We start from the raw sequence: 27,824 nt of genomic DNA on the forward strand, positions 1-27,824 counted from the left end.
ATGCAAGTCACGCTGATAATGTCGAACTGATTAAGTGTGTCCTTGTTTGTTGTCGCCAGAATGCAGCGACATTGCCACAAGGACTCAACTTAACTCAACTCAACTGCGTGGCCACTGCACTAAGCAAACTTTGGGCAACAACAGCAACAACAGCAGCAGCATAATTCATTAATCCTAATTGATGATATGGCAGTAATGCTCTTATTTCGTTATGAATAGTTTGCTTGAGCTTTCAGCTGAAGTCCGACCATTGTATTTGTCTCTCTCGCTCTTACTCTCTCTCTCTCTCTCTCTCTTTATGGTCAATGGCAAGACGAGAACAATGAGTATTCGACGAGGCCAATTGACAGTTGAACTTATGAAGCACTCGTGGCTATCGCTGATCATAAAGCTTTGATCCATTTTGGCCACTTGAAAGGATGTCCTATAAATTTGTGTATTGTTTCGCCAGCTTTGTCATAGGATCATGACAGCCTGCTACAATATTGTAAGGGAATTTATAAAGCTTCCAAAAATTACTCAAAAAAAGTTAAAAGATAAAAATTGATAGTTATTTTCAATAAGACTTAACCTTATTTTAAGACGCAACATTCATCAATACTTGAAAGAAAAACCCTGCCTTATTGTACTATTAAAAGTTGTTTACTATGTTACATAGAATTTACAGCCTCTGAGCTTTTACAGGTTGTGAGTTCGTTTGTTAGACAAGTCAGATATATTATTATAGAAATTTTTATTAAAGCTGTTAAAAAATACAAAATTAAGACCATTTTAGAGGGCCTTCTATGTAGTACCAATTAAAGCTGTGCATTGATAGTTCAGTCAGTTAGATGAAACAACATAACTACATAACTTTTTAAAGCTATTAAACTCAGATTACTTTCCTGTATGGTTAACCTTCTCTTTTGCCTTAAATATGTGGAATTTTCCGTAACACTTTTCGCCCTTAAGCAGTGACTTGCTGTTTGCAATGTCCAGTTTGTTTGGACAAGTATTTGCTTTGCTATCAATCGGGCCATCAGTAGCCAGACAATGGGAGCTTGTAGTATTTATAATTTCTCAAGCCATTAAACAAGCAAAAGCAAGTCCCAAACAATGTGAAGACAATGTTTAATAGATAAGTTGACGGCACAAACTATCAAAATTCGTATTCAACAGCTGCAAATGGGCGCAAAAACGCATAAAGAAACAATTTCACACACATGAGTGTGTGTCTAAGTATGTGTGTGTGTGTGTATTTTGGTTGAATAGAGTCTTGTATTTATGTGTGTGTTAATGTGTGTGCTACTTGCTTTTGCTTGCTTGCTTGTTGTTTTCACTTGAATGGACTTTAGCTATTGCTGTAGTTGTTGTTGTTGTTGGCCAAAATCCACATCTGCATGGCCTACAAGTTGATTGTTATTAATATAGTTGCTTTGCCTACTCCAAGATACACACACACAGACACACATACGTCTGGCAATTGCGCCAGTTGTTGTGCTTGTTGATGTTGTTGTCATTTCAACTGTTTGCTTAGTGCGAGAAAAACACGGCCAAATTGCTGCAATGAGCAAAATACACATACACACACAGCTGCTGCTGCTGCTGCTAAAAGGCAGACAATACAGTTGATTAAGACACAGCAGGACGAATGGACTTCGACTTGAACTAGGAGTCTGACATGGGCGACAGTAACACGGTTGAGCAGACAAAGGCAACGCTTTGTGATTGCGATTGTGATCAAGATTAAGTTGCGAGTCAAGAATCAAGAAGCAAGCCGTCGAGCAAACAACAACGCAAAACAACTTATTCATCAATTTGTGAGCAATTCCGTAAATAGTCAACCGAAATAATGGCAACCAAGTGTGTGACTGTGTGTCTGTGTGTGTGTGTGTGTGTGTGGGCGTCTATCCGTGTAGTACTATTTGGTATTAGTCGTAGAAGTAGTTGAAGGTCAGCTGCTGAGCAAGCATAAAAAAAAACACACACAACAACATGATGGCGCAATAACAGCAGCAAACACAGACTAGCACTTGTTCTAACCTTCCTTTTATTACACACCACATCTTTGTATATGTGATTGTGTGTGTGTGTGTATTAATTGTGCGACGAGGCGCACAAAAGTATGCTATGATTTTTATACTCTCAGCCAAAGGCGTAAGATGCCAGAGCAAAACTTTTCTGAGATTCCAGATTCCTACAGGACAGCAAGGAATGCGAAGTGTGGAATTAATAAAGAAATCTTGTTTTACAATTAAGGACATCTTTGAACGATAATGCATGCTTCTAGAAATAGATTTGTTCAACAATTATGAAAAGCAATAGAATTTGTATTGGGTAGAATATTTTGTTGTGCATATGGTATTAATATTTACATTTCAACTATGGAAATTTTCTTGTATTTGAATTGTAATGTTTTCTAAGCACGCTTTTTATACGCTTTTATAGTTATTATTAGGCAACATTAACTTGTTTTAGAATGAAAATGTTTAAGACTTTTTACACCTAAAATCTTAATTTTAATTCTTATTGAACTTAACCTTTATTTATCACAACTTCTAGAAATAATTAAACTTCTAGAAAATAAATTTGTTGAAAACCAATAGAACTCGTATTGAGAAGAATATTTTGATCAACATAAGTTATTGGTATTTACGTGATAACTATACAAATCAAATGACATTTGATTAATAAACTTTTCAAAATGTTCCTCTTTACTATTTATACTTTTATTGTTTTCAAATGTAATATTTGTTTGACCAATTTCCCACTCACAAAACTTAAGTTTGATTGTTATTGAACATAATATTTATTTATAACAGCCAATTGCATGCCTTAATTATTTTGACTATTATTAAATTAAATTTCGAATTAAAATGCTTGGTATGTTTTCATATTTTCTATTGAGATTTTAACGTATTTGAATTAAAATGTTTTCATCTATCATTTTATTGTTGTTGAACATAATATTTAATGGACGCATTTTATTTCGTGCTTTTAATGTTTTTGACTATTAATAATATCAATATTGAACTGTCAATATTTGATTATATTAAACTTAAAATGTTTGCGATGGTTAAATTTTTGGCAATTGCGATTTAGAATAATTATTAGCTAACAAATACTCATTGAAATGAGATAAACACAAATTGTTGTTAACATTTAGAATTAAAATTTGAGTCAGTTTCAATCTTGACAGCATTAGGAAGATTGTTGCCACAACACACTGAAAATGTGATTAAAGTGTGCTTGGCAACCCTGAAAATCAACAACAATCAAAGCAACTGGCTGTTTGGCTGCTGGTTGTTGGTTGCTGTCTTCGACCGCATAATCATTGGGCAACAATTGTTGCCACTATAAACACAGCAAACACACACAGAAGAAGAGTATGTACACACACGCACACACAGATAATATGTGTGTGAATGTGTTGCGTGTGACATTCAAAAGGATAACTAAGTATGGAACAACGATAATGGCAACGTCTACACACATAACGGGTTGGCTATTATGGCTTTCTGCCACTCGACATCTTTCAGCTGTGTGTGTGTTACTGCTTGTGTGTGTGTTTGTGGAATATGTGTTGAAATTGTTTCAAAAAGCTGACGCTTAACATTATCGCCTTTTGCGTCATCTTCAATGAGTAGGAGAATCTTTTGGGCTTTGTGTGTGCGTGTTTCTCTACGACAACTCATGCATAACTACACATATGTGTTCGTTCCTTCTCTCTCCCTCTCTCTCTCTCTTTGTATTGCTGTCTCTATTCCTCTTCTATTGCTTGAAGTGTGTGCGTGAGTTCATCAGCATGATGTGCATTCGTATGTTGTAAGCATGACACGACAACTCGCTATGCGAAAGCCAAAAAGGGGGAATGAGTGAGGAGTCTGGTAGCGGAAATGTCAACAGTGGCCATCGGCAAGCTCTGGCAATAAAGGCACAAGAAATGCGCCCTGGCAAACACACACACACACGACAACAAGAGGAACATCACACACAATAAGTGCGTATAATGGATTGATGGCGGACTAGACAGACTCAAGAGCAAACTAAGGTAAATGTTGGGGATCCCAGACAGACAAATATTGAAGGAGTACGTTGCCATCTCTCTTGGGCGAGCTGAGCTGAGAGAACTTTATTAGGACAAAGCTGCGACAAGTCAAAGTACAGTAGAAGCTCACAAATTGCAAACTTCCAGGTATTGGAATTGAAGTTCCTAAAGTAATTGAAGTGAAGTGAAGAAAGAGTTTTGTGGAGTTACAAATACAGATTATTTTAAGTACATTGGTGGTTAAATTAATTTTGTTCATTTCAAAGCTAGAATTTTGATATACTTCTGAGAATTTGATTGCGATCGAATAAGAATTGTAAAAGTTATTGAAGAAGTACTTCTTTATGGTTTGGCTGATAATCTGGTATATTTTGATCTCTATGGTATATTTCAAATGTAGTACTCCATTCATATACCAAATATGATCTTCGCTGTTTTATTATTTGGTATATTATTTGGTGTATTTTAAGAATATACCAAATGTAGAACATCATCGATATACCAAATATGATATTCGGTATGCTTTATTAATTTACGGTATATCACTTGGCATATTCTAGTATTTTTGCGGTATATTATTTGGTATAATACAGTATTTTATGACATATTATTTGGTACGTTTTAGTACTTTGCGGTATATAATTTGATACACTTTAAGAATAATGTCGCACTGTGTTTCATTTAATTTTACTTAAATTTTCGTTGTCTCCTCCAAATTTTCTTTAAATAAATAGACTGTAGAAATAAAATGATTGTCTTTCTTAAAATAGGTTTACTTCATTTTTCACTTAAACCCAAATTAGAAATTTTCTTAAATTAGAATTACGTTTAAATCAAAGATTTACAATTTGTGAGTGTCTGCTGTATTTTTTGTTCTTGTCTTACTTTCTTTTCTGTGTTTTTGGGGGACAAACAAGTTGTAAAATTGCTTCTTTGTGCCAGTTATTAAATATTTAAGCGTCGTCAGTATAATGCAGGCCAGGCAATGTCTTTTTGCGTACATATTTTATATCATTCGCCACCATCATTCAATTCCATAATTTGATGCTCAATTTCGTTTTTGTGGGGCCTAAACCCTTCTGGGTTAAATGCTTGACCTTGTGCCGCTTGTCAACAAAACGAAACCACGACCCAATCCCTCACCTTCCTTTCTCTCTTCCTCTCCTCTCCATTTCTCTTCTCTTTTCTTCTCTTGCTTATCGCATTTCTTTCGATACGAAATTTGTTTGCCAAGTTGTCAGCAGAATGTTTTGCGATGCTGGCTCAGATTTCGTTACGTTTACCGTTTCGTTTCGTTTCATCGTCCTTCTTCTTTCTTTGGGCTATTCAAGGCAAACACACACACACATACACAGAGAAGAAGAAAATGTGTTGCATATTTATGTGGGCCAGCACATGACCCTCATTTAATTTCTGTCACACGGCGTTATTTATGCTTTCAGCCATTGTCTAGCTATCGATATATGTTTGAAGTTCAAATGCAAATAACATGCGAATAAATTGTCAGGTTTTTTTTTTTTTTGGTCTCGCCGTTGTTGCGTTGTTGTATTTTGTGAATTTAATTGGTTTTGCAGTGGCAAGTTTTTGGCAGCCACTCTAAGCCAAATTGAGCCGTTGAAACGTGACATTTGGCAACCGCACTCACTCATACTCTCTCACATTCGTATTCACATTCACATTCACATTCGCACTCGTGTCACACACAAAAAGCGCAGCTGGTTTTGGTTGCATTTTGACGGTTTTGCGGCTAAGACGAGAGAGAGACAAAGAAAGAGTGAGAGAGAGAGAACTTGGCGACTGGCAACTCTCGTCTTATGCATAATTAAATTCAGTGTTTTGCAGCTTCCGTCTCCGCTGCGGATTGCGTAAGATTCGCATACTACCACTTGACCCAAATACGTTCACTCCACTTCCCCCTTCTCACCACTCTCCACAGCTCAAGCTCCATTCTCCTCCGGCACATTCAGACAGTCTGTTGTCGGTAGTCGGTAGTCGGCAGCCGTCAGCCAACATAGAAATAAAATGTTTATTTTGCATTTTATTTTGGCGCATGGCAAGCGCTAAAATTATTTACGCAGCATCAGGCGTGTCATTTGCATGCGCCACGCCCCCTGCCCCCTCGCCGCCCCACATTTCGCCTGCATGCCAGAAACCAAATGACAGCAATGGGAACAACAACCAATGAAACCCACAAAAATACGCTAAAAGTATTTACATTTGACTCGGAAAAAATTATACATTTCCGTGCAAATAAAAAACCAAAGCAACAACAAGAAAATCGAGAGCACGAGAAGAGTGCCAACGCTTGCTTGTGTTGCTTCTCAGACAGAGAGAGAGAGAGGGAGAGCAGAGTAAAATCAGCTAAGAAGAAAACTCCAGCTTGTAAATTATTGACGAATATGAAATGCACTAAGTCAAGTACATTTGCGGTAAGGCGAAATGCAAAAGCAGCTTAAGGTGATGCTGAGACTGTCAGAGATATGAGATGTATCTTAAAAATTGCCCAAGCATTTGCTTAAGATACTTTAAGAAGAGAGAAAAAGAAAGAGTTGAGCATAGATTTGTAATAGATCAGAAAAGAATATTCTTTTTGATTTTCTTTTTAAGTTGAAGCTTCGACATGAACTTCTTAAGCACCTTGTCTATGATACATATCAATTTTGCCTTATGAGATTAATGTAGAAAAAGTTTAAGCTAATAAAAGAGTTAGACATGGATTTGTAATAGAGCAGAATATGTTATTGAAAATGATTGTTTTTTAAAGTGAAGTTCAGACTTTAACAATTTGAGATCTTAAGTTATGATGCAAAGAACTTTTGCTTGATGAGGTTAGTGTAGAAAAAGTTGAAGCTTATGAACAAAAATAAAGAAAAGAATAAAGTTGAAGGCTTTAATATAAATAATCTTAATTCATATTGTAACTTGATTATTGAATACTTAACATATTTTGTTTATGGCACAAATAACTTCTGCTTAATGCAGACTTAAACGTAGAAGAAAGTATTCACCCCCATAATTTTTAGTGAAACAATTATTAAGTAATGAATATGCAGATAAAGTCATTGTAAAAATATATTTCTTTTAGACATTGAATACTTTAAAAACTTGTTAATGATAGATACAAACAATTTGTATTACAAAATAAGTTTTACTTACATTACGAAGAATTTGAAGCTAAGTTCATGTGATCAAAAAAAGAGAGGATTAAAGCGCAAGGTTTCATCAAAATAAACTCTGCTTCGTATACAAAAACCTGTAGCAATAAATTTGTAGCGAAGTCAATATTATTAGTACAACGTTAGCAATCTTGATCTCCTTGGGGAATTAATTTTTGCTGTTTGCTGGTCAAACATGAGGTTATCTAATGCCTTATCTGGAAATCTGGCATTTCTGTGTAACATTCAGCTGCACAAATGTGCTATGCCCCCCTTTAAAAAGAGATGAAATAAATGAAAAAGAGGAGTACAACAACCAGCAAGAAAAGAAAAAAAAAGAAGAAAAATCCAAGCGACAACAAAATGCGTTGGAAAAGCGGAAAAAAGCGTCAAATCCGCAAACAAACACTGTGACAGCAACAATGCGGGGCGTGACAAGGCGATGGGCGGCAAAAGGGGGCACAGGCAATAGGGAAGGGGAAGGGAATGGAGGATGGAGGATGAGTGTTTGGTTGCAAAGGATGAGACAGACGATGGCAGTAGCAGCAACTGAATGAAATGTACTCTCTATTGACATTTGATTCAAAAAAATGGTAGAACCAAAAAAAAAAATGAAGAAAGGCAAAACAAATGTGCCCACGAAGAGGGGGAGAGGTGGAGGGGGGAGGAGCTGGAGCCAACTCCCTTTGTGACTCGCAGAGTTGAGTTGCGATCTGGTTGCCAAAAGCTTTTGCTCAGATTTCGGTTCGGGATTCACTTTGTTTGTTTGTCGGTTTGCTCCTCGTTTCATTTCATTTTGTTTCGCTTCTGTTTGTGTGTGTTTGTCTGCGGATTGTGTTTCCTGTATAACATACACACACACACACAGAGGGGCAACAGCTATTCCATTTTGTCTTGACGCATAAATTTGCCTTAATTTGTTGCAAAATAATTTCATTCATTTACGTGCTGCCATTTGCCATTTGCGATATTCCGTTGATAACTTATTTAAGCGACGCCACATCGCAGACGACGACGACGACGACGATGCAGAGTAGAGCAACAAATTTGAACAAAATAAATTATCAAACTGTCACATTGACGTATCGCTTGAGCGAGAGAAAAGAAAGTAGAAAGAAGGCAAGTCGTGAAAGCATAATCTAGAGCATCATGTTGCTCGTTTAAAGGATGTCAAAGGTTGGCCATATATCAGGAAGGCATCAAACGCAGGCGAAGCTTCTGCTGCTGTTGCTGTAGCCCGTTAACAATTTCATGTAACAAATTCTTTGTGCTGGACATGCGACACACGCACACACACACAGACACACATGGACATGCTTATATAGATACGGATACTGGGGATATACAGGGACATTCGAGCTGTTTCAGATTTCCAATAAATATGCCTAGGGTGGCCTAGCCAACTTTGTTGTTGTTGTTCTTCTTGTTGCTGTTGTTGCTCGATCTGACTCCCAGCTCTGTCGCTTATTTGACATTCTGACAGTTTCGACAGTTTGGTTCTCGTTTTACTCTACGACAAAGTGCGTGAGGGCTGATTCCTGGCCCAGGACAAGCAACCAACCAACCAACCAGCCAGCTATCAGCTACCAAACAAAACCGGCAACTGGCAACTCGGAACATGGCGCTCAGCTACACTAGCTTGTTTATTTATATGGCCTGTGTGTGTGTATACCTTTCTGCGGTCGCCATGCCCTCTGCCCTCTATACACACACCGCCTTCTCTCCCCTCCATCACTCCTCCTCTTCGACTGCCATGCATTATGCCGTAAACGTTGCTTTGTTGCGCAGAAAACACAGACGAGTCTGCAAAAAATCGCTCAAAGTATCGAAAACCGAATAGCGCAGCATGTGACAGCTCCCCCTCGGTTCCCCTCTCCCCTTCCACTCCTTCACCCACTGGATTTATGAAGGAGTGAGCGGTAAGCTGGGGCTGCGTAGCTGGATTTGCTTTAGAGCACGGAACAGCCACTAACAAGCGGCTGAAATGTGTCACTTACAAACACAGCAGCAACAGCAGAGAACACAACTGACTCACTCACCGAACACAGTGGCAACAAATGTTTCAATTTGCGGCACGCCGACTTGCGGCAAAAACTATGCACATAAAACCTTATTGTAAAATGAAATTTGCTTTATTACAAGTTCACAATTGAAAACACTACAGATTGAATAAAAAACTTATAAAAATTACTTAAAAAAAAACACTTTTTGAATTGAAAATTAATTATTACAATATATGCATTGGGAGTAGTCTGATAAGAATATAAAAGTTGTAAAAAAAAGAATACAAATAGCACTTTTATGGAGTAGGAAATAATTAGAATTAAAAATATATAAAATTATGAAAAGAACATAATCTGAATAACACATTAATAGTCGCTTGGAATAGCCTGATAAGTTCATAAATTTTCATTTATTTTTATAAAAATTCTTTCTCAACAGTCTGAAAATAAATAACAAGCTCTTCAAATCATATTCGCTTGTTAAATGTTTACCATAAAATAAAATCTTTTAAAACTATTCTAAATTGAAACTAAATTTAAAAAAAATATTTTTTTTGCAATGGTTTTAAATAAATAAAGAATGAAATTTGTAGAAATGGTAAGCAATTTTAATATTCAAATTATTTTTATTGCCATATATTTTTCTAAAATTTCTGCAAATTTCTTTGCCAATAGTTTTAAATAGGAACAGTTTCCATTTCCTATTTAAAGCGAATCTATTTGCAAAATCTTAATTTTTCAAAATAAAATTTTTCAAAACATTCAAATCAAATATTGTTTAATTCGAATACGATCGTCCCATTAATTAATTAAATCTAAATATTTTAATTTTAATTTAAAATAAAATCGTTTTTAAATAGCCTATAAATGAATCCAATGTTAAAATAACTTACCATTATGATATTTTATAAATATTGAATTGAAATTAGTTCAATATTTATAAGATTTACTTTTATCATGGAATTGAAATTAGTTTATTATTTATAAGATTTACTTTAATCCAATCGGAGATTATTTGAAAATGATTTAATTACCGAACTATTATTTAAACCGAATACAAGCATCGCATAATTTATAAATATCGAAAGGTCTCTAAATATAAATGAATGAAATATTTTTTAAAATATTTTACTTAGTTGCAAAGTGACTGATCTATACAAAATACGAAGTTGAAATCTTTTATCCAATCTGATATTATTTTAAAATGATTTTCAATATCGAGTTGCTGCCCATGGTGCGTTATTGGGTATCAAGTTTTTAAAGTCGATGCATGACAGAGTTTTTAGCTGAAACTAACTTAGCAACTTCGATGGCGTGCTGGACGAAGACAGACAAAGAGGGAGAGAGATAGAGTGAGAGTGAGCAAGACAGAGAATCAGATAGAACGCGAGACAGTTGAACGCGTTTAAAGTTTGATGCGCTTAGCACGGGGAGAAAGTCGTGACAGCTATAAGTGAAATGCGATAGCGTTCCAGAGGATCAATTGGGGCATATGGAAAGCGAGTAGAAACTTTTGCATTCGTATTCGGATACAGATTCGCATTCACATTGGCCACTGGCTGCATAAGAGTATTTGCCGTTTTTGTTTGCAATTATGCCGCAGTTGAAAGCTGCTTTGTTTTGCCAAAGCGAGAGAGATGGATAGATATAGAGAGAGTGAGAGAGTAGAGGGAAAGGAACGTCCTTCATTGTGAGTTCTGGTCTTGTTGATTTTGTCGATTTTGCTGCAGGCCAACAGGACGAACAGGACAAGCAAGCAGACGGACGGACAGACAGACAATCCGGACAAACAGTCCAGACAGGACGGACTGAGGCGGACAGCTGTTTGCTTCATTGGCTGCCACAAAATATCAACAAGCATTTTGTTTATTTGCTTAGCGTCGACAACTACCAAATACAAAGAGCCATTAGATTGTTGTTGCCAACGAGTGTTCGAAAACGAAGGGGGGAAATCGAGGGGACCGAGGGTAGACGGGTTTTTTAAGTGCATGTTGTTTCAGCGTTTGTGGCATGCAACTGCTAACAATGAGAGTCGAAGCTGCTCTGCTGGCCAACAAAATGCTCAAATTTATGCAACAGCAATGCCAATAATCTATTGTTTTTAGCCTCCCAGTGCTCACTCTTGATGTGTGTGTGTGTGTTTAGAGCCTGGCGACATGTGTAAACTGTGTGTGAGTGAAAGCTGTCTCTCTTGAAATGTGTTTGAGTGCTGCAAATGTTAAAGTGCCGCATATCGGAAAGGACTTCTCGGGCCCAAATTGCAAAAAGACAAAATTGTTTTTTTGCCAAAATCTACATTTCTGCAAATATTTATTTATTCATTACAAAATTAGCTTTATACTATTACATTTCCGAAGTATTCTGTAATTTGACCAAAGGGAAACATTTTACCACAACAATCCGGGCTAACTTCGAGAAAGACATAGTTTGAAGTCAAGTGTTTTGTCTCTCTAGACAGCAATTTGATTCACATAAAAATTATTTGTGATGCAATTGGGAAAGTGCATTTTATTCAAATATTGGCTTTAGTTGGATTTCCTAGAAATGACAGATCAGTGAAACTGGGTCAGTTATCTAAAAGATTTTAATGCTGAGGAATTTGTTTTTGAGCTTTAAGAAAGTCGACATTAAGATAAATATTTTAATATTAGTTTGACGTCGTTAAATGTTTTTATTGTTCTACTAAACTTCTACTAAAATGTAATATATACTGAATAGATTTTTCTTAAATTTTTATAAGTATTGAATCAATTTTATTATTAATGATAATTAAATAAAGAAGCTCTGTGAAATTTGCTGTATTTATTAAGTATATTGTAGTATATATTTCTTTTTGTTTCTTAGTATTTTATTTTAGTATTTGTTTGATTAAGTTTTAAGGAAATGGAAATCTGTAAAGCAGAAATCTGTTCTTTTGTAGATATTAATGGTATTTATTTGGTATATTGAAGTATTTGTTTTTGTTGAATTTTTTAGTATATATATTTTTTGGTATATTTAATGGGTTTAGTTTAGTTATTAGTATTATTAGTATTTTATTTAGTATATTATTTTAGAATTCATTTTTTGTAATTTCGTGGATATTTCAATCTCCAATAGTTTTAGCATTTTATTTATGTATTTTATCCTATAAACTTTTATGAAAAGCAGAAAGCTGTTCTCTTGTGGTTATACTATTTGCATATTGTAGTCTTTTTTAGTATATTATTTTTGTATTTTTTATGAAATTTCATGAAAATCGAAATTTCTGAAAAGCTGTTGTCTTTTAGATATTAATAATATTAGTATTTTTGTAGTATTTATTTTTATTTAATGTCATGGAAATGGGAATATTTAAAGCAAACTATAAAACTATAAAGTATTTTACGAATTATCTTCCCTTGAAATGAAATTTTAAAGTATGTTCAACATCAAAGCATGTAATCCGCACATTAAAGAGCAAATCTTCAGCTTTGTTCTGGTCTATATACTTTGTATTCAAAAGTGCAGCTGAAGTTAACCCCTAAGCAGCCTTAGTTGTTGTTATCGATTGTTGTGACAGTTACCAAAATGCAGCTGACGTTCGTTGTGCTTTGTTTTACTTGACATGCAGTCTCTTTTTTTGGTTTTGTGAATCTTTCCTGAATTTATGCACTCCTTACATGCTGTCCGGGCTCTGTCCCGGCTCTGATCAATGCCATGGCCGTTGCTGTTGCCCGTTGGCTGTTGTCAATGGATGGGAAAGCGGGGCAGGTGCAATTTAAATATTGCATGTGCTGCGATAGCCGTTTGTGTGTGGACATGGATACGGATAGAGTTAAAGGAGCCGCTTCTTTGGTTACAGTTACAGGTGCAGGTACAGGTCGAAGTCCAGCTGCAGGTCGAGTCCTGCTCCTGGAGTTAGTCTGATATCGTTTCGGGGCACACACAAACACACATGTGACTGCCGACATATTAAGCATAAAATTGTGTGCCAAACAAGGATGAAAAATGGGCGACGGCAAAAGCGAACCGAAAATATATATGCACAAGGATTCGGGGGCGTGGCTGGCAGTTGGCTGTAAGCGTTGCATTATAATTTATGCGCATGCAAGCCACGCGGAGTCTGCCACTTAATCCGTGTTTAATAACACGAAACGAACGAGCAGAAGAAGAAATGTATAGGAAAAGCAGGAGACGGAGGCCAGACAACCGCACTCAGTCAATATATAGCTGGGAGGGGGGTTGAGTTTGGGACAATTTTTCCAATTGCTTTAAGCACTTTATGGGCTTCGGCACTTTGGGCAACACTTTTGCGCAAAATTTTGGTTTAAATTCTCGAAGCTGGCAATGGAAGTTAACGCTCTTGTGCATTGTTCAGGCAAAGGTATGCTTTTTATCAGCCAAAGGTCTTAGCACGCACACACAAATATGCCACACACACACACACACATAAGTTGTGGGGGGGAGGCAGGAGGAAGGGGAAACGTCTGCGGGTTAAAAGCGAAACCTTATCGAAAACGTTTAAACGCACGCAAATTCCACGTGGGCAAGATAAAACATGCATAAGCCAGGTGGAAAATGGTCAAGGGGCGTGGCAGACAGAGCAGCCACTCACTGTACGTGTGTGTGTTTGAGAGTGTGTGTGAAAAATATGCCAATGTTAAATATTTGCCAGGCGTTGTCGTTGGTTTGGCACCCCTCAGATAAAGCGTTAACTACAGTCTCAAACACAGAGAGAGAGAGAGAGAAAGAGAGAGTCAAAGAGAAACATGCGTGCCTGCATTGGTATGTGTAATCTTTTGCGTGCTTTACGCATTACCCAAACATACACACACACACACGTACACTCAGAGCACAGGACAATGTTGCAGGACACTTTGAATTATTCATTTACACGTCTTTTTTTTTTGTTGTTGTGAGCCGTGGGACAGCTGGGGAATGTGTTGGACTGCTGATGAGGGGGGAGGCGGGAGGTTAAGGGGCCACGCCTAGTAGGCGTTTGTAGCAACAACTGTATTTACTTTTTATCGCTGATAAAGCGCATAATTTATGGGTTGTTCAAAAATTTAAATGCCCTCGAGAATGCGTGGAGACAAAGAGCCAAGAAATTCCTCACGGGAGCGAGAAAAAGCGTTGGGTCAGTTCCCGCTGGGGTGTGAATTATATGAATGTGTCGCTCTCATTGCGATTCAAAGCAACGCCAAATATTTTACACATTCAAACGACGAAGCTTAGCTAATTCTATCACAGCATTTTATTAGAATCCAAAGCAGTTAATTAAACAAACATTTTTCATACGGAGTTTTTAGAAATAAAATTAATTGAACCACTAAAATTCGCAATGAATTAAATGTTAACGCAAAGCAAATCAAGTGGAGTAATTGTTTATTAACTTGAAGATAAATCAAATTAGCACACATTTAAATTGATAATTGAATATATATTGAATTTGGCGCACAACGCGCTTAACTTGTTGTTAAACCCCTGAAAATCGAAGGCGTGGCAAAGCGATAACAATTATAAACGCCCCCTGGACATGGTTCAATGATTTAAAGCCATCGTACACACAGAGAGAGAGAGAGAGAGAGAAAACAACAATTTACACACAGAGTAAATAATTGTGGTTTAATAGATGATTAGAATGGACGCAGAGAAAAAGTATAGCATACATTTTGGGGTCTGGGGGCTGGGCTCAATAAATGTTTTATGCATGTTTTGTGGCGCTGGGCGTCAAAGCCAAAGCCAAATGCAAATTGAAATGCAATACGATGTGATGAATGTGCAAATGCAAAATATGTGGCGTTAAATTTCAGTGCGAATAAAAATAAAACACGACGAATAATAAATACATATATATACACACAAACACACAAAGCGAAAGCAATGCAAAGAGCTAAAGTCGAGCGAAACAATTTCTGGGAAATGAGGTCGGACTTAAAAAAGAGACGGCAACAAACACAAAAAAAAAGGGCAAGAGAGATATGGAGATTGTGGAACTGGAACTGAAACTGAAACTGGAACTGGGCATAAAGCAAAATTTATGACTATTAAGCTGAAAGTATGTGGCTGCCTTTTGTTGTTGTTCTTGTTGTTGCTATTTTCGCCGTCAGCATTTCAAGTTATGCGAAAGCGCTAAAAATATGCAAAGCAATCGTAATTTTATGCTCTGCTTGACTTTTTTTTCTTTCGAGTTGTGTTGTGTTCTGTGTGCAGCTGGAATGCAAATGACCTGGCAAGCTGTTGTTATCAACATAGATGAATCAAATTAAATGAAAAGTACATTAAGAGCCGCTTAATTGAAAGCCGTCACCGTCGACTCTGCTGACAAGAGTCCGTTGTCCGCTGTCCGCCCCGCCTCTATCTCATGTCAGTGTCTCGTTGTTCGTTATTCGTTCCTCGCTGCTCGATTTCAATTGCCAACGCGATGCTCCCAAAGCAATCAACCTAATTTGTCATATGCACCCGGCTCACCTGTCTGTCTATCTCTCACTCTTTCTCTCTCTCCCTCTCTTTGTGTCTAGCTTCCTGGCTGTCAGTCGAACACTTTTGTCCAGTCAGCCAGTCAATATTTATAATGAAAGCTAATGAGCGACACACAGCGCACAAAAACTTGGCCCAAACAGCCGAGTCCTGGGTCAAACTGCAGTCACTGTCTGTCTATCTATTTGTTACCCACTCTCTCTCTCTCTCTACTTACCTCACTTTTTCTGTCTCTTGTTTGCTTTACTTTTTTCGCTGCTGCATTCCTGAAGTGGTCATCTTTTGTTCTCCCTCTCTTTCTCTCTCTTTCTCTCGCTCTGTCTGCGTTTTGTCTGTTTTATAAATGCGACGCTTAAAAATTGAATGGAACTGTGTGTGTCGCGGTAAAATAAATTGAAAGTACTTGTCCATTGTTTGATTAATGTGTCAATAATGGCAACGACCCGCGACCAGAGACCGACGACCGAGCTCAAATACAATAAAAATCCTCTCAAAGTGTATTGCCGCTTTAGGGAATTGCACGGATAAGATAGCTTAGAGCATATTTTGCTTAAATTTATGCCATCAATTAATATGTATATTCTGTGATTTAAAGTATTCGCATTTAAAGCGTAGTTTGTTAATTTTGTAAACATTGAAAAAATATAGCTGGAGCTAATAAATGAAATTAACAATTAATGGATATTAATATTGAATAGGGAAACTAAAAATCAATATAGTACAAATATGAAAGTTACAGTTGAGTGTGCTCGACTGTGAGATACTCGCTACCCATTTCCAATTAAACTAAAACTTCCACAAATATACCAAATTAATATATCGACAAAATACTTAAATATACCGAAAGATATAGTTGGTGTTTCGATATAGTTCTACTATATAGAATTACTAAATCGATATACCAAATATAGACATTGGTATATTTTTATTTTTTTGGTATATTTGGTGTATATATGTATGTATATCTGGTATATTTTATATTATATGATATATTAATTTGGTATATGTATACTTTCGATATATATGGTAATAAAAACATAGTCTAAAAATATACCAACAAATACTAAAATATACCGAATGTTATATGTTCGATAAACTACTACAATATGGATATACTATATATATACCATAGAGTATACCAGCTTCACCCTATGGAGACACATATAATAAAGTAAAGTTATAACATATTTGGTATGAACTTCTTTCAATTGCAAGTATTTCTTAGTGAATGCCATTAATTAAAATGTATATTTTTTGCCTCAAAACATTTAAAGCGCACATCATTAATTTTTTAAGCCTAGAAAAAAAAAACACAACTGCTCATAATAAATGAAATTAACAATTAATGGAAATTAATATTGCATATGGCAAATGAAAATGAACATAAATATTATTTGAGCATTAAACTGGTTCCAATTGCAAGTCTTATTTGCTCTGCAACTTCAATTAGCAGAGACACACACATACATAAAGTCAAGTTAGGTCCCAAGCTTGTTATTCAAAATACTCATTTAGTAGCCGGGAATCACAGTGCGTTCAAGTGCGTAGTCTTCATCGTTGTGCTGCTCCTTCAAAGAACCCTTCATCAGAGGCAAAGCGAAGGAGAGAGTGCAAAGAAATCCAATTTAATGACTGCAATGGCGATGAAGTAAGTTCTCGGACCCAACTCAAACCTCATTTTCCCCTCCCCCCGCACTTGGCGTCTCACACCGTTTTGCCTGTGGGCGATGACTTGTGCTTGGCCCCGCGTCTTTGTTTTCATTGCGGCTGTCACTTTGGGCGCACGGAACGTTAATGGCAAGTGTAAAATGCTTTAAGCCCGCAACAGCAACGTGGAAGAAGAGTAAATGCTGTAAGAAGCATTCAGAGAGAGAGCTGAAATACAAAGAACACAGTGGAAAAAAAAAACGAAGAAGGACGAAGGAAAGAGACAACAGAAGGGGAGAAGAGAAGAGTTTAATTAACACGAAAATGGTTTCAATTACATCAAATTACATTTCTTTGCAGTACCGAACGAGAGCGACGCCATTGTAGTTTGTAGTTGTCTGTGTGTGTGTCTGAATGAAGATGGCTCCTGTGGCCAGAGTTTGGACTCTGCTTGATTGTGGGTGTGGCACTTGGCACAGTTGATTTGCGCACAGAGATTTATTGGGCGTCAGCGTTGAGCAAATTAGTTGAAATTGTCAGTTAAAATAGTCAAGGCAAAGACATAGACAAAGACAAAGACTTTCCTCCTCCTCCCCTTCCTTCTAGACCAGTGATGAGCACGTGCTCTGAAGACTTTAAATTGCGTATACGACTGGCCATCAACTTAATCGCTACGATAATTTGAGAACACAGCCTGTGAAAGCACACCTCAAGCAGATACAATACAATTTTGTGAAACGTGATTGGGTTGTGCATACTTTTAACACACAAAAACAGAAACAAAAACAAAAACACAAATGTTGAATGGTAAATGGTAAAATGGTTGATCAAGTCACGCGTTCAACTCTCTGTGTTTTGTAGACACTTGAATTTGCTGAGTAAATCTCTTTAATTAAATTTACTCTCTCGCTACTTTCTGTTGTTGTTCTTGTTGTTGTTGTTGGCCACATGAATAATGTTGGCCCTGCTTTTGTGTATATGCAAATAATGTCATAAACAAAATGAGTGTGTGACCTTTTTGCTTTTTGATACCCTATGAAATGTTGACGCATAAATCGAACTTTTTTCGTAGAGTGCACGAAAGTCATAAATTAGTTGGAGTATTTATTGTTATTAAACAAATTTTATTTATGACTTTTCAACAAGAGTTTGTTGATAAAATAAACTTTACAAATACGTTTTTCTAATTACGGAGAAAAGTTCGAAAATTACTTTTATAAATATTTTAACAAATTAAAACGATGATATTTATTAAAAGAAGGTAATTTACATTTAGAAATATTTCAACTATTTTCATTGATTCTTATCCATATATATTATTATATATTATAGATAGATAATACATTTTTCTAATTATGTTATGAAAGAAACAATTATTTTTAATTTAGCAATATTTAACTAATCACATTAACAATTATGGCAAAGAGGAAAGTTTTCAACTATTCTTTGCGTTTTGCTCATTATGAAAATAAAATACAAAATTTAAGAAGTATTTTAACAATTCACATAGTTTATCATACTTTAAAGATACTTTTTACTAAGTGCGAAAAAGTATTGTGAATAATTTTTACAATTTCTTAAATTCAGAAATGTTCCAACTATTTTTTGGTGCAGTTTAGTAATTTTGTTTTAATGTGTTTTTCATACATTTTTATTTTGTTTATGCATACTTATATTCAAAATAATATTTAAGCTATTCTTTTTAGTGTTAGCTAATCTACAGGGTATTTGAGCGTATTTCATAGTTCTCATTTTAATTTGTTTGTTGTTTTTGCATGTGTTTTTTTGTTTTTGGTTGTTTTTTTTTTTTTTTGGAGCTGTTGCTCTGTGGCTGTGGCTTGTGTCATTCATTTGGCTTTTGTTGGCCTGACAGTCGTTGCCATTGTGCCGAGCCTCATTTATTTTACTTACACGCATGTGTGGGAGGCGTCTCCTGCTCAGCGTTGCTGCCGCGTCATTTATGACACCTTGACAGAAAAATGAGCACACACCAAGAGTACAAAAAAACGAAAAAAACGCAAGAAAGAAAGAAAACGGAAAAACACCAAGCGGTGCCAGGTGAACAGCGAGTGGAGCAGTGGAGCGCTGCTGTCCTGATGGTGTCTGGGGTGCGGTTGTGCCAACGCACATTCATAATTTCATTTTCCCGCGGCGCCACGAAAGGTGGCACAGGACGAGCAGAAGGAGGGGGGCGGGGGCGACGACTTTGTGCCGCTTATTATGCGACAGAAATTGAAAAACTTTGTTTGCCGGCGCGCTGGGGTTAACAAATAGGCAGAGCCTGCTTCGCTGACTGACTGACTGGCTGACTTGACTCGCTGCCTTGGCTTGGCTGCATGTGCCACATATATCTGTTTTTGTGGTAGGTGGGAGGAGGAGGAGGAAGGTGGAGGAACCATTTAAGCGCAACACCCAAGTGCCTCACATAATTTGATGCCTTTTATGGCTTTTAATTTGTTGGCAGCAAAAGCTGGGGTCATAGGTCGCATGTCGCACGTCTTGGCTTGTTGTTCCTTTTTTATTTGAATGCCTGCTGTCATTTTTTGTTTTTCTAATGAATTCGACGACACTCAGCTGGGCTAATGAGATTGCCATTGGCAGTGGCACAGACACAGCCACCAGCTGTGGCACGTGAGCAGCCTGACAACAGAGAACAGAGCAACCAACAGGTGCACAAACAGCAGCCAAAAATGGATGGCAAATCACTCGAATCACTCGCACTGCGTTCGAGTTAGAGTATCGAGTTGAAGTTGTTGTTCTTCCCGCTATCCATAGTGTAGTAGGGAAGGAAACGTATGTAGTGGACATAAGGAGGCATCTCCGATCCTATGAAGTCTATATATTCTTAATCAGTTTCAACAGGTGAGATGTCTGTCTGTCAGTAGAGTTGCGGGTCTTTGGGGCTTTGGCTGATAATCTGGTATATTTTATGCACTCTATGGTATATTTTGACTATATCGATATACCCAATATAGCCTTTGTTATATTTTTCAAATTCTTGAGGTGTATTAATTTGGTATATTTTGCACTCGGTTATACTTTGAATGTATCAATATCGCGAATATAGCATTTAGCATATTTGACTATATCGACATACCCAATATGGTATATATTTTTCAAATTTTTCAGGTTTATTAATTTGGTATATTTTGTGGTCTGTTAAACTTATATTATATTATACTTATACTTTGAATTTACCAAATGTAGCATTTGGCATATTTTTAGTAGGCTTGTAGTATACTAATTTGGTACATATTGTACTCTATGGTATATTTTAAATGTATCAATAATGTAGTCATTGATAATTTTATGTTTTTTTTTGCGGTATATTAATTTGATATATTTTAAACTCTCCAGTATATTTTGAATGTATCAATATACCAAAAATAGTACTTGGTATATTTGTAGTATTATTTATGGTATATTAGGTATATTTTCAAATTAATACCACACTGTGTTGCTTTTATTCTCAATAAGTACCGGGTATCTGACAGTCGAGCACACTCGAGCGTAGCTTTCTTACTTGTTTAGATTGTTATTGCTCCACTGACACACATCAAATTGATTTTACTCTTGTTTATGGATTTATTGTACGAAATAGTTTGTTATTGTTTTGCTTTTACTTTCTTTTTGAGGTCTGCGTGTTCGTGTTGTCTTCAGACCTGCAGTCTTGTGCCACAAATTGATTTTCTAAGGCGTTTCAACGATTGCATAACAGCATGACACACTCACAATATAAAACTATATATACATTCATATAGTATATGTATGTAGTTTGTGCCACAAGCAGCTGCACGTGTCTTACATAAGCTCAGCTTAGCTGAGCATTTACTTTGTTATCACTTGTGTAATTTCTCCCTCTCTCTCTCTCTCTCTCTCTCGCTCTCACTTATTGTCTATCTTTACTTTCTTTTTTGTCTGCTGCAACATGCACTAAAAGATTAAAATTCTTTTCAAATGTCAATAAATTTATTATGCTGCATTTCAATTCCTGTTGCCAGTTTCCGTTTATGGCGCACTTCCTGTCGCATAATCCATAAACTTTGTCAACTTCTTTTGAGCAAGTTGCTCAGCACAAACGAAACAATTACCCTAAGGCTCAAGTCTTTCATTTTATTTTTAGTTCTTTGAAAATATACCTACATTTTTTATGAAAACATAAGCGGAGTTTATTTTATTCTTAGTAAAGATTTTAGATATTTTAAATAAGAGAGAACATTCATCAGCATTTAACTTGTGAGCTTGAGCTTTGGAAAACACTCGGCCACTCCACATTGGAGTAGTATTTAAATGCAAATCATGAATGGTTAAAAAAGTTTAAGTCTGCTTAAACAAATTTGCTTTTAATATAACATTCAAAGTTAGTTTCAAACGAATTTATGAAACTAAGAAGTCATATGAAAACATGTATGAAAGCTACAGTGCTCAATTTCGGCATTAGCTTTAAAATATACCATATTTATATACTGCAAAAATACTAAAAATGTACAAACGGATATATTTGGTAAATTGATAGAGTACTACATGTAAAATATTCCTTACTAAAAATATACCAACGACTATATTTATTATTTTTATACATTCAAAACATACGAGATTGTCAGCCGAAGCAACTAAAATCCCACGTCGATAAGCGTTATTGCCCATATAAAACAATTTCTTTGATAACTGATTGCAACCAAATATTCAAAAATCATAAAAACTATTTACTATATACCAAAAACGTAGCCTTTGGTATACTTCAGTATTCATGCGGTCTATTTATTATTATAAATGTTCAAAGAAGGTAAAGACTCTGCTCCCTTAAAGTAATTTACTCTATCCTTAAACGATTTCATATAAATTTTATAAATGTTAGCTAAAGTTTACCTGTTCCTCTTACAATCCAAAGCATTTTCCAAGACACTCAGTTTTAGGTATTTATATCTGCTTTTTGGCGGATACAATTCTTTATTTGTCTGCTCGATTCGGGCGTCTTCATGTCACGTTCTGCTTATATCCATCAAGTATGCATGCATTCCTTATACGCTCTGCACATTTGCGAGTATAAATTATGAAATTTGCACTAAAAAGTTGCAGCTGCTTTCACGTCTTTGTTGCCTTTTTCCCCGGCTTGTGCTTTTCCTGGGCCGCCAACTTGCTGGCTTGTTTTAGCCTTTGTTTGTGCTTTTAATAAACAAGCCGACTGAATTATGTATATGGACATGTATGTACCTTTATTTGTACCCCCTTGTACTCCCTCTCCACCTACATATACATATGCATATGCATTTTGATTCACATATTCAGAGCTGCATTTCGTTGTTGTTGCCTGCACCTGTTTGCATTTACCTCTGCCTTCCTTCCCCCCTCTCGCTTTCTCTCTCTTTCACTTTGCTGTTTGCTGTTAGCCATTTGCTTTTTTGTTAAATTGTTCCTTTGTTTTAACGTGCAAATTTTGGAATTTTCATTTTCTTCGTACTGCTTTTTGTTGGGCACCTTTTGTGGCTTGCAGCTGGCTCGCTGCCTGGTTTATTCAGTGCATTTGTTTGCATATCAAAATGCGTGAAATGTGTAGTAAGTGAGTGGAGAGGGGGATGAAGGAGTGAGGAGTGAGGTTGGGGCCAAGGCAAGCGCCTTTTGTTACGTTCGAGCCAACTTATTAGCGGCGCTTGGCTCAGCGCATTTTCTATGCATAAAAAATGTAAACGCTTCCAGCCGAGTTGGGCTCTCTTTTTCCCTCTCTCTCTCCCTTTCTCTGTCTCTCTCTTGCTTTCTCTCTCAATTTATGTGCGTTCTCGCATAAATATACATGCAGCCAGCCAGGCAGAACTAAAGCCAGTTTTTAGTGCTCGCTCACTTGCCGGGCTTTGCCTTATATGAGAATGAGAGTATGTGGCAGGCAGGTCATCCATCCATCTACATCCAACATGCGTGGTGGTCTGCTCCTATTTGGCTTAGCGAAAACACCAAATTAACTTGGAGCACAGCAAGAAGCCACAAAGCAACTGAATTAATATGGAAACGAGAAATGCTAACTAATTCAATAGTTAAATACGAGTCCGAGGTGTACTTGAAATATTCCACAACATATGAATTTTAAACAGCATTTCCATACAGCTTATATTTTGTTGAAGTTTATGTTTTTAATGTGAATAAAGTTACATTGAAATTGCTTAAAGCTTGACTATACAAAAAAGTGACGCTTATTGAGTGCATCACATTTTTGTTGAAGTTTAGTTTTTATCTACAATTTCAAAGGTTTTAGTTTTCATAGAAAATATCATACAAAGGCACAACGGCAAGTGTTTTTTTTTATATTATACTTAAATTAAGTATTCCATCTAATATGATAAAGCAAATAAATTATACAAATTTGTACAGCATATTAAGTTACTCTTTCAAAATGCTAAACAAAAAAGTATCTATATAAATTTGATTGATGTTTTTTTGTTCTTTTCTTTTTCACTCTTCGATGAACATTACTAATTTTCATGTGATACTATTAGATTTTAGTGTGTAATATAATACACGCTTTATTTCAAGTTTATTTTTTGTCAAAGACTTCATAGAATATTTAGTTACTTTTTCAAAGATTAAAAGTATTAAAAAATATTTTGGTAATAAGTTTTTTTCTTTCCTTTTTTTTTTTTCTCTAATGTGATAGAATTGTAGATATTATAAAATGCTTTTTTTGTAATTTAATTTTCACATTATTAAATTACTCTTTCAGCATGACCTTCTGAAATCTAAACGAATTTTATTAGAGTCTCAAACATGCTTAAAAAATAACTCTTCTCTCTCGCAATTTTTTGAACTATGCAACTAACATTCTCGTAACTAATTTGATGTGATAAATTATTTTGAAACTAGCTTAATTCCACACACAAACTTTGTTCCACTGTGATCCACTCTGATCTGCACAACTTGTAGGCACCTAGCCCTCGCTTTAGTGTGTGTGTGTGTGTGTGTGTGTGTGTGTGTGCGGCGAAAGTTGATATCCTGTGGTAGCAGCAACCAACTTTTATTTAAACCTTATGGCATTTGGCCTCAGACATAAGTAAGTCTGTCAGCATGTGTGTTTGTCCCCCTCACGAGTATCTCCCTCTCCCCTCCCCCTTCCCCTTTTCCCAACACACTCTGTGTCCATGGGGGGATTATGCGACAAAAGGCAAAAGCGGCAACAAAGCTATGTGGTCAGCAGGTACCATACCAAATAAGTCCTGCTGAGTCCTACCTGTCTTCCTGTGTGTGTGTGTGTGTGTGTGTGTTTGGCTTAACTACGCGTTCAACTAAATGCAAGCGAACTGCGTGTGTGTGTGTGTGTGTGTGTGTCAGCTAATACCTTTTTATGAGCGTCATATGTTAATGTAGCTTCATTAACATTTTAATGTCCCCCAGCCCCAATTGTAGCTACACCACCTCAATTGTATATTCTCTTCTCTTCCTGCCTCCTACTCCTACTTTCATTTAATTAAAAATTGCAATTAAATAAAGGAGAATAAAGCTTTAAATATTCAAAGCAAATCACATAATTTTCTAGCGCAATTCGAAGGCAGCTTTGACGTTTTATAGACAGCATAAAAAAGTGGGAAACAAATTTAAGCTTTAATAATGTAATTTTATTTGTGCTACATTTATTATAAGCTTAAGAAATACGAAAGCTACAGCCGAGTATGGTCGACTTTGAGATACTCACTACCCATTTTACAAATGCAAAATAATGCATTATTAATCTTAAAATATATCGAAAATATTAAAAATTCAACAAAGGCTGTATTTGGTATATTGATGTGTACTACATTGAACATATATCGTAGAGGTGTGGTATTATTAAAATATACCACATAATATATTGGAAAATTTAAAATTATACCGAAAGCCACATTTGGTATATCGATGAAGTACTACATTATAATATACTAAAAAAGTCAAATTATACCAAAATATACAAAAGAGTTTTCTAGAGAACTTATACAATTGTTATCCGATCGCAACCAGGGATAAAATAAATCATAGTTTTTATTGTCTATACTAAAATTTGGGACTCTAGCTTTAGAATTACGCTTGTTATTCAATTGTTGGCGATTTGCAGTGGCGAAAGTAAAACACTCAAAAACTATATCTCTATTTCTTATAGTCACTGCGATCTAGCTGTTTATACGGATGGGGGGATTAGTTTAAAAAGTTGGAAAATGATTGAGCGTACATTTATTTGTGATTTATTAAAAGCTTAACGAGATTACCTTGATATTATGGATTAAAAATATTTTATTTTACCAAATCTTAATCTTATTCATACAATAATTATAATAGACAAATGTTCAATCTTATTAAATTATTTATATTTTAAATATCATCTTGAGTACAATAAATAAATGCTCTACAGAGATTACTTCTGAGCTAAGCAACGAGTTTAGCTAATTCACATTTCTGTTTTGCTTTGCCACTTCAATTTATTCAAGTTTAAAGCAATGTTTTTATCTATTCCAGAAGGCGAAACGAAAACAACGATGACAACAATGGCAGCAGCATAAAAAAAAACAAACCCAGTGGCAGCAGCTCAAACAAATTTTTCACTGACCCAACGGCGGAGCAAGAACAACAACAAGAACAACAAGAAGAACAAGAACAACATGAAGGGCATGCCACAATATCACGGTGAGTGCTGGCAAGCGCGTAAAGAGTTTGACGAAAAAGTAATTTTAAGCATCGTTTAATTTTCATTTTGCGTTACAAATTTTTTTTTTCTTTCGCTTCGTCGTTTTTGTTTTTGTTATTTTTTTTCATGTTTTTTTTTGTGTAACTTTTTCGCTTTTGCCGCTGCTTTTTTGCTCAATGGACATTTGAGCAGAAAAATCTCACAAAAGTGCGTACTTTTTAACAAAGTTAATTTTTACGCTTCGCTTTCTGCTGCTTTGCCGCTTGCTATGGCCAAACCTTCTACTTCTCCTCCTTCGCTTCTATGGAATTGCACTCTAGAAAAAAAATAAAAATAAAAATATATATGTATTATAAAAATTGTTGAACAAGTCGTCAAAAAGGGGTGTGTTTTTTTAGGCTGGCAAGAAAAAAAACCTCTTTAATTATACTCGAGAAGGTCAAGTGAACGACCCGCGTTTGACTCGCGGCCGCTTCAAACTAATTGTTGTACAATGTAAGCGATGCAGGCAACGTAGCGTATACGTAATTATTGACACTTAACATTGACTGAGACTCTTAAGATTCATCATAATTTATGGTTTAAAGTTGCCCTGCGCTTAAGTCTCCTCTTAATTCGATTTAGTTGCGAGTCGCTTTGTTTTTGGCACTAATTCATTTAGCCAGCAATACGGCATAAAATGTCAGATGTCAAACAAAAAGAAACAATAACAAGAGACACGTGTAGTTGAGATGCTGAGTCCCCGAAGACAAAAAGACAAACACGTCGCTTGCTTGCTCTTATTCCCATACGTTAATCTGTGTTATGAGTCTCCCCCCACAAACAATCTCACACACTGGTTGTGATTTGTCATTCGGCGTGACTTTTGCCACGCACACAGAGAACGACACAGAGAAAGAGAGAGAGCAAGCGAAAGGGAGAGAAGGGCAAGCAACGCCTTGCCCTTGCAATGGTCAAGCATCAGTGGCATTCGTGTTTCTGCCTTGATCTCACCTGAAGAGTGAGCAGAGGAGAGGAGAAAGAACTGTGTTGCAGTGCAAATGCAATTTGCATATGCATGAGACTGTGGCCGACATTTTTGCAGATGTAAGAGGTGCAAATGACAGTAACCAGGGAGCGCGCAATGATTGCGACACGCAAACAGCAGCACAGCAAAAATGGGAATGGGAAATAGGAGGGCAAAAAAAGTGTAGCATACTTTTCAGCGCAACTTTAAAAAGTCAAGTTTTTAAAGCGCCTCGAGGGGCAAATGGGAAATGAAGCTGATTCGTTATGTAATATTATCGTTGCTGTTGCTGTTGCTGTTGCTGACTAACTGCCACGCCCACTACAGTTTTTAATTAGTCATTTGCGTTGAAAGAAACTGGCGAGCGAGATGAATATGCAAACGCACCTGTTTCATGTTTTGTTCGCTGTTCGTTTTCTCTCTAATTTGCACAGGCTGCGCTTGCTTTTACTCCTGGGTCCACAACTCAACTTGGACTTGGACTTGGACATAGACTTGCTTTGCTCTTGTGTGTTATTGTTTTTAATTTGAAATTCTTGAGAAGTTGTAAATTCATTACTTATTCACTTGACGGGCGCACAACACAAAAAAAAATAAATTAAAAATGTAAATTAAATTAGTAACTTCAGTGCGTCTGTCAAGTGTTGCTGATTTATTTGCTAGTGGGCAGAAGCAGCAGCTTCCTCTCCCTCTTTATCTCCTCTCTCTGTCTTTCATACAATTAAAACTCAAGGCGCTTTCGACTGCCTTGACCTTCAAAAAGCCTGGGAGAAAAACTTATGTGTGCACTTACCGAGCTCAGCCATCTGCTCAAGAGTTTTTGGCTCTGGCAGCTAACTTTATTGCATAAATTTTTAAATGTCTGCAGCGAGTGAGAACAGAGAAGGCGTCGCAGGAAGCTCAG

At 36.3% G+C, this 27,824-nt stretch overlaps 1 protein-coding gene across 1 annotated transcript in view; it reads left to right on the top strand.

The window, feature by feature from the left end:
- The window catches only part of LOC133850396 (uncharacterized protein DDB_G0288467-like), a 57,277-nt gene that overhangs the window by 18,781 nt on the left and 10,672 nt on the right, over positions 1-27,824 (top strand). Inside the window, exon 2 of the mRNA XM_062286488.1 lies at positions 25,746-25,913. Coding sequence (XP_062142472.1) covers positions 25,746-25,913 — 168 coding nt within the window. The remainder of the gene's footprint in view (positions 1-25,745; positions 25,914-27,824) is intronic.

Source organism: Drosophila sulfurigaster, chromosome 2L (genome assembly GCF_023558435.1).
Source record: "Drosophila sulfurigaster albostrigata strain 15112-1811.04 chromosome 2L, ASM2355843v2, whole genome shotgun sequence".
NCBI lineage: Eukaryota > Metazoa > Arthropoda > Insecta > Diptera > Drosophilidae > Drosophila > Drosophila sulfurigaster.